This window comes from Mandrillus leucophaeus, unplaced genomic scaffold, assembly GCF_000951045.1.
Source record: "Mandrillus leucophaeus isolate KB7577 unplaced genomic scaffold, Mleu.le_1.0 Scaffold789, whole genome shotgun sequence".
Lineage (NCBI taxonomy): Eukaryota > Metazoa > Chordata > Mammalia > Primates > Cercopithecidae > Mandrillus > Mandrillus leucophaeus.
Window position 1 is genome coordinate 417,887 of NW_012108574.1, and position 8,313 is coordinate 426,199.

An 8,313-nucleotide genomic window follows, 5' to 3' on the forward strand; every position below is an offset into this window, starting at 1 on the left:
CAGCCCACCCACCCATCACCTCACTCATCCGCTCGCTCAGTAGCCCGGCCAACCATCAACCTCCAACAGATGCAACTAACCAGCCGTCTACCCGCTCATCCTTCCACCTGTCCACCTCACAAGTACTCACCTATCTGCCACCTGACCACTCTCTTCTTCCCTCTCCTTCCTGACCTCCAGCCATCCCCAGCCTCTGACTACCCATCTACTCTCATGCATCTGTTTACCCACCAGGGTCAACTCACCACCCACTAATGTCCTCTCACCCACTTGCCAGTCACCAATGCCAGCTCAGGCTGACCCTCAGCCCCACAAATGGCAGCTGCTTCAGACCCTCTCACTCTGAGGCAGGCATGTTCCTCCCCAGTGCCATGCCTGCCCCTGGAGTGCCGACATTTGTGCCGCACAGCTTCCGTGCTCTGGCCTGCTCTCTCACACTTACACTTTCACAGGCACACTTGTTTACACAGACACACTCATCCCCTTGTAGCACTTGGCCTTACACTCCCACCACCTTCCAGTCACACTCATCCACACTCATCCTGTGGTATCTACACATGGACAGACAGGCTCATGCTTGTTCACACACATAAGACATAGACTCAAGGTCACACACAGACAAATCCAGCCCCCTTTGCACACTCACATTCATTCTGTCTCTAGAAAGTGACACTCTATTGACACCAAAGACACAGCAACATACCCCAAGACACGTAAGTGCACACACACACACCCTCACCTGCATTCTCCTCCTCACAGCTCTGTTTGATCTTTCTCCAGCACACGAAAGCCAGGGCCACCAGCAGTGCAACGAGACAGACAGAGAGCCCCACGGTCACCCACAGGGCCTCCGGGGGGAATGTCATGGGCTGCCCTGAGAGAAAAAGCAGGAACGGTGAGACCGTCAAGCTTGGCCCCATGTCCCAGAGGACAGCACCATTGGCTCCAAGTGTGAACAGGGGCTCCCACCCTCACTGGGCCCTAACACTATGAATAAAGCTCACTGAAGTTCCCATAGTCCCTTCACCATACACTCCCCAAACCCTGATACAACCCTGGCTGATGGGGACATGCCTCAACCAGGAAGGATTGAAGAGTCTGTGGTTGAATGATGCTCAAGAACCTTCTATGGCTCCCTAGTGACTTTAGAATAATGCTTCAAGCTTCAAGGGTGACTCAAGGACCTCTATAAGCTGGCTGCTGCTTACCCTCCCCTAACCTTTCTTTCTAATTCTACTATAGGAGCCTCAGCTCCAGCCAAACTGGTGTCCTAACCATTCTCCCCAGAAGCAACTGGCTCCTTCCAACCTCTGCACTATTGCTATCAGTTTCCCAAACTCTCTACCTAGCTCACTATTCACCTCCTCCAGAGGCCCTCTTTTGACTGCTCCAGTCCCACCTGGTGACGTTTTCCATTCTATGGATCAGGAGGCAGCAGACGACGGCCCATGGGCCGAAGCTGGCTTGTGGCCTGTTTTTGTACAGTCCACAAACTAGTGATGGTTTTTACATTTGTAAAGGAATACCAAAAAAAGATGGGGGAAGGCGGAGGAGGAACAGAAGGAGAAGCAGCAGCAACAGAGATGGTGTGTGGCCCACGATGCCTAAAAACATTTACTCCCTGGCCATTTACAGAAAACGTGTGCTGAGCCCTACATACAGATGAGGTCACTGAGGGGGCTGCAGCGAGGGCTGGGAGTTTCCCCAAGGAGTCAGGTAGGTCTGCAGGGGCCTTGCCAGGGGGATATTTACGTGAAACACTGAGGCCCCTCCTCTTAGAGCTCACATCAAGAGGGATGAAGTTGAGAACCCAAAGCTGGGCAGGGCCAGGAGCTGTTCTGAGCACAGCCTGTGTGGCTCCATCTTACACACCATCCTCCAGGCCGGCCCTTGCACCCAGCTGGGTCCTGGGCAGAGGTCTTGAGAGGAAAAGTCTGACAAAAGACAGTGCTGCTTTCCTTTGCTCTCTGGAGACGATGCGTGCCCAGGGCCTCAGCAGCTTCTGCAGGAGGCCCTGTCAGTGCAGTGCGCAGTGCCATGGACCCTTTGGCAGCAGAGACCCCAGCATAGGTGCACCTCATGCAGGGATCTGTAGATGTCACCTTCAATAGGCACCGCTGGTAAAACTGCTGCGCTGGCCATTGGAAGCAGAGGGATCCATCGCCCCAGTGATGAAGAGAGGTATGCAGAAAAGGAGGGCAGCAGCTAATGTAGTGGCCAAGAGGGCCCGTCCACAGAGCACACAGTAAAAAAAACAACCACCGCCACCCTGGAAATCCCATCATGGGGCTCTGACGGCAGAGGAGGGGGCAGAGCCACAGAAATGCTCAAGCAGAGGGTCTCTTTCCATGTTCCCCCTTAGCTGGTGTTGTCCCTGGAACACAAATTAGATTTGCCCTGTTCACCCAAGAAAGGACAGAGCTAGGGTTCAGGCCACATCTCCAGGGCTTGCTCCATAAATCCCCCTCTGAGAGGCCCTGCACAGCACACTCAACTTCACTAACTTCGTCAGGTATGGGACAGACCAGCTGGAGGACTGAAAGCCTGAATCCCAGAATGTTTTACATGACACGAAGCTGCCTGAAGCAAAATACAGGCCAAGGGCTCCAAAGTAGGCCAGAACTACTCTAAGAAAAACAGGAGGCTGGCTGGTGGGGAGGAGAGGAAATTAGGCTGAGAGGCCAAAGTTGGATTTTGATCGTGGCTCATCTCCTCGCTGCAGGGCGCTGGAGCCTAGGCCTGCGGATCCACGGAGGAGTGTAGAGAGGCAGCGAACCCTCCAGAGTTACATGCAAACTGCCGCATTGATCATTTATCCAATTTTCAAAGAGGGGTCTGACCCCAAAGACTCAGAACCACTGTGCCAGTCTGTGACCTTGAGAAAGCTCCCCCTTCTCTGTGGACCTTAGTTTCTTCATCTGTGAAATGTGCTTGGCAACAATGGTCTCAATGAAATCACTCTTTTATTTTTATTTATTTTTTAAGACAGTGTCTTGCTCTGTTACCCAGGTTGGAGTGCAGTGACACTATCTCAGCTCACTGCAACCTCCGCCTCCCAGGTTTAAGCAATTCTCTTGCTCCAGCCTCCCAAGTAGCTGGGACTACAGGTGCGTGCCACCACACCAGCTAATTTTTGTGTTTTTAGTAGAAACGGGGTTTTACCATGCTGACCAGGCTGGTCTCAAACTTCTGACCTCAAGTGATCCACCTGCCCTGGCCTCCGAAAGTGCTGGGATAACAGGTGTGAGCCACCACACCCGGCCCTAAATTCTTTTGAAATCACTTTACATGTTAGCTACTCAAGTTTAAAATAGAGAATTTTCTCTTAGGTGAGATAAACATTCTCTTTGCAATCACATTTATACTCATAAGTCCTTTCTGCACAGCATCGCAAATATCCAGCTCAGCCCAGGGTGCAAATGACCACAAAGACCCCTTATCCTTCAAGGCCTTCTCAGCTCCCACTTGCCCCTGGAGGTGTCCTCACTACCACCCTCCCTCCTCTGAAAGCTTCATATCCTCTGCCAAGATCACTCTATCTTGTATTTCTTCTTTTCTCCTGTGAACAGCATTTTCACCACTAGACCATATGCTATTCTCTAAAAGGTCAAGGACATGTCTCAGAACATTCGAGAGCTCAGGGCAGCTACTCTCTCCTGGATAGCACAGGCCCATGGGGTCTCCAGGAGGGGAGTGGTTTCCATCTTGCGGAAGGGGTGGGCAGAGGGAGCACATCCTTGCTGGAAGGAAACACCTAAGAGAGAAGGAGGAGTGAGCCTGAACTCCAAGCAGACAATGTGATGGGCCGTGGCTCCGAGCTTGTCAGAAGTGGGGACCACATAGGGCTCAAGGGGAAAAGGACAGGAATAAGTCAGTGAGTCCTGAGGTGCGTGCAGACCTGGAAACTGGGGGCGAGATCAGAACTTGGATGGGCTGGGGGTCAGGTGGAAGTCGTCAGAAGACAAGAGGAGAACCAGACAGACAAAACCTGCTGTCCTGACCTCACTGTGTACCAGGAGGAGGTCCCTGGGAAAGCTCAGAGACAGATACTGAAGAGCCAGACTGAGCACATCGGCCCAGGAAGTGACTAACTAGAGGCCTCTCAGGGCCAAACACAGATGGAGACTGTGGCTCTTGACCTCAACACCCTTCACACCCTCAGGCACAAGAGGTGCCCACCAGGCTAGGACCTGGAAACCAGAGACTAAGAATCACTAAAGGGGCAGCCTCTATCTGGTGTTTGACCACATGGGGGCAGCAGAGACAGCCCCTGCCCATCCAACTGCTGCCTGGGTGGAGCTCAAGTCTGCAGGAAGAAGAGCTGACGTTGACTCAGGTGTTGAGGACTAACTGGGGAGGTCCAGCTGTCACTCAGGGCTTCAGAATCAGATGGCATCCACTGACCCAGAATACCTTCCTACCACTCAGAGGAGTTGCTGTTGGAAAGCACACCCACACAAGTCCCCTGGGCCATGCCTTGTGGCTGCCCCAGCAGTCCTGCCCATGCCTCCAAATTCCGGGCAGGTACTTTGTCCTCTGCATAAGAAGCATAAGTGCCACGAAAAGCACTCTTAGGAAGGCAAACATTATAAATGGTTCTTATCAGCTCGAGTCCCTTAAGGACTTGTGGGGAAGAGTGTGCGCACCTGACGTCTATGAAAGGGATTTTGAAAAAGTCTTCTGGCCACCCAAACCTACGGAAATTCCACCTTAGGGTCCAGTAAAGAGGCAGTTACTCACGCTGTCCTTCCCCAGCTGTTCATCTGCCCCTACCTGTGATGGTGACAGAACCATGCGCGTCCTGCTGCAGCACGGGGTTGCGCACCAGGCAGCTGTAGGTGCCGTTCGCACCCAGCACTACCCGCAGGACGCTGTGCACATCGAACAAGCCCTGCTCATTGGCCATCTGCGACGTGGTCACGTTGCCAGTCAGGGGCGCACCCTGCCCATCCTGCCAGAACACCTCGGCCTCAGGGTAGCCCCGGTAGCTGGAGCACGTGATGGTCACCGTGTCCCCGGGCCGCAGGTCCTTGTTGGGCTCCAGGGTCATGCTGGGCTTCGAGTAGGGAGCTAGAGGTGGCAGAGGACAGGGGTCAAGGGCAGGGCAATGGCAGATGACGAAAAGGATGCATGGGGCTGAGTACAGGAATCAGCACTGGGGCTGGGGTTCTGGGAGCAGTGGTGCAGCAGGGAGTGAGCTGCAGGGGGAATAGAGGATGAACCAACGGGAAGGCGTCCCCCTCCCGGTGCTCACCGGCCACCTGCAGGCTGACAGCAGCGCTGCCAAAATCCCGGATGCTCACGAAGCAGGTGAAGCTGCCCTCATCCGCCACACGCACACGCTGCAGCCTCAGGGATGCGTTGCCCTGTGCCAGCAGGTCCAGGAAGAGTGCCGTGCGGTTGGCATAAGCGCTGCCCTGGTCCCGGCCCTCGGTGAAACTGTGCACCAGCTGTTTGGTGTCTGTCAGCTGCCAGATGAGGTTGAGCTGTGCCAGGCTAAAGCCAGGCTCGGGGGAGAAGGAGCAGCGCAGGGTGGCATCGGTGCCCACCAGGGCTACCACCGGGTCCTCAGGGACCTGGACCTCCACGGCTCCTGGGGGCGGGGTCAGAGGGGCAGGGTGGTGAGGAGAAGCAGGACTCTCCAGGCTACCATCCAAGTCTCCCAACCTCTTCCCCCATCAACTCCCAGACCCTGTTCCGTCCTCCTATTTTCTTCTTAGATGCAAAAGTAAATTAAGCCTGAGGACTCTCAGATATGGAGTCTTCTCAGTCCTCTGAGAACAATCACAGCAGGTGGGTCCTGGCCTGACCAGATCAATCCCAGGGCCAGGCCTGGGGTAGGTGACCCTCACCGACTCCAGCCCTGGTGAATCCTGCCATCAGGACTCCTTTCTTTCTCCCACCCATCTGCTAACCCAGATGTGGCTCCAGTCTTCCCAGAGGCTTCCAGAGCCTTGAAATCAGGAAAGCCAAGAAGGCCTGTGATTGCTCCGCCCCCAACCCCATCCAATGAACACCCCCACCTCCCCGTTATCTTTCTCCCTATCATTAGGAGGCAACTCGCTGTTCCGGGAGACTGAAGGTGGGGCCAGATTCGGAGCTCCCAACCCCTGCTGATAGAAGCAGAACCTCCCTCCCCCAGGGGGACATTGAAGCAAAGAAACCTGTGGGGCTTCTCTGGGGTGTGATGGTGATGGAGCCGTGTGCATCCTGCTGCAGCACGGGGTTGCGCACCAGGCAGCTGTAGGTGCCGTTCGCACCCAGCACCACCCGCAGGACGCTGTGCACATCGAACAAGCCCTGCTCATTGGCCATCTGCGACGTGGTCACGTTGCCAGTCAGGGGCGCACCCTGCCCATCCTGCCAGAACACCTCGGCCTCAGGGTAGCCCCGGTAGCTGGAGCACGTGATGGTCACCGTGTCCCCGGGCCGCAGGTCCTTGTTGGGCTCCAGAGTCATGCTGGGCTTCGAGTAGGGAGCTAGAGGTGGCAGAGGACAGGGGTCAAGGGCAGGGCAATGGCAGATGACGAAAAGGATGCATGGGGCTGAGTACAGGAATCAGCACTGGGGCTGGGGTTCTGGGAGCAGTGGTGCAGCAGGGGGTGAGCTGCAGGGGGAATGGAGGATGAACCAAGGGGAAGGCGTCCCCCTCCCGGTGCTCACCGGCCACCTGCAGGCTGACAGCAGCGCTGCCAAAATCCCGGATGCTCACGAAGCAGGTGAAGCTGCCCTCATCCGCCACACGCACGCGCTGCAGCCTCAGGGATGCGTTGCCCTGTGCCAGCAGGTCCAGGAAGAGTGCTGTGCGGTTGGCATAGGCACTGCCCTGGTCCCGGCCCTCGGTGAAACTGTGCACCAGCTGTTTGGTGTCTGTCAGCTGCCAGATGAGGTTGAGCTGTGCCAGGCTGAAGCCAGGCTCGGGGGAGAAGGAGCAGCGCAGGGTGGCATCGGTGCCCACCAGTGCCACCACTGGGTCCTCAGGGACCTGGACCTCCAGGGCTCCTGGGGGCAGGGGAAGTGGGGGACATAAAATGGGGACTGAGGATGGGTGGGAACTCTCTGGGCCTCCCTAGTCCCCCTCCCTGCCCCGCTAAACCCAGGCTCTATGCACCCCTCCTTTTAGGCCTGAGACCCAAAGTAATTTATTGTCTCAGGGCCTTATTCAGTTGAGAATATAGTGAGCACCTGCAGGTGTCGAGCATAAGAGTCAGAAATGCAACAGAGAGCAACACTAAGGTCACACACCCACAGAAGTTACATTTTAATGGGAGAGAGGGACAAACGGGCACACAGATTCTCATCAGCATGTGACTAAAGTATGTGAAGAAAAGAAGCCAGCAGGTTAGCAAGTGAAGCAACAGCTTTTCAAAAATCTGGCAGGTACTTTACACCTGCCTGCGCCATGTGCATTTCCCCATGAGCGTAAGTAATTTTATGAACTGGGGAGTCCAAAACAGTATCCACCAAAAATGTCAATAGTGGTTTTCTCTGGAGGAGAGAGAATCACAAGTGCTTTTTTTTTTCCTTTTCCTAAAGAAACATGATTTGTTTGTACACAAGAGAGAACACCCGTACCTTTAAATACAATGGTGAGGCACGTGATTTTTAAAGCGATTAAGCTGAAATGTACGAGGAATGAAAAAGAGCTGACATACAGAGAACCCCATAGAGGAAACAGCAGGTGGAAGGCCCTGGGGCAAGACTGGCCTCGCTGTGTGGAAATATCAGGGAGTGTCCCGTGTGGCAGATGCATCTGATGGGAGGGCATGTCCCACCCAGACCAAAGATGACTTGGAGAAACCAGTGAGGAATCTAAGTTTTTCTATGAGTAATGGGAATCACTGGGGAGTATTTTAATCATGCATAATCTGAGTAGCAATGCTTAAAACTCACTCTAGCTCCTCTGTGGAGACTGGACTGTGGCAGGGCAAGGGGGAGGCCAGTTAGGGGCTATTTCAGCCATCCCTGTAAGAGGTGAGGGTGGTGTGGCTTCAAAGGGTGGCAGTAGAGAGGAAGAGAGGGGGGCAGATTCAAAGTTAATTTAGGAGGGAGAATCAACAGGACTTGCTGACGAGTTAGAAGGGGACAAGGCCTGGCGCGGGAGGCCGAGACAGGTGGATCACCTGAGGTCAGGAGTTCGAGACCAGCCTGGCAGATATGGTGAAACTCCATCTCTACTAAAAAATACAAAAAATTAGCCAAGTGTGGCAGTGCGCACCTGTAATCCCAGCTACTCGGGAGGCTGAGGCAGGAGAATTGCTTGAACCTGGGAGGTGGAGGTTGCAGTGAGCTGAGATCACGCCACTATTGCAC

At 54.6% G+C, this 8,313-nt stretch overlaps 1 protein-coding gene across 2 annotated transcripts in view; it reads right to left on the reverse strand.

The window, feature by feature from the left end:
- CD276 (CD276 molecule) overlaps nt 1-8,313 on the reverse strand; it is a 36,681-nt gene that overhangs the window by 5,366 nt on the left and 23,002 nt on the right. The window contains exons 3-7 of one of the 2 annotated variants that reach the window (XM_011967118.1): nt 6,664-7,002; nt 6,165-6,479; nt 5,255-5,593; nt 4,774-5,070; nt 740-874 (exon numbers count right to left, since the gene is read on the reverse strand). In XM_011967118.1, coding sequence (XP_011822508.1) covers nt 740-874; nt 4,774-5,070; nt 5,255-5,593; nt 6,165-6,479; nt 6,664-7,002 — 1,425 coding nt within the window. The remainder of the gene's footprint in view (nt 1-739; nt 875-4,773; nt 5,071-5,254; nt 5,594-6,164; nt 6,480-6,663; nt 7,003-8,313) is intronic. The other variant, XM_011967120.1, reaches the window with a different exon arrangement.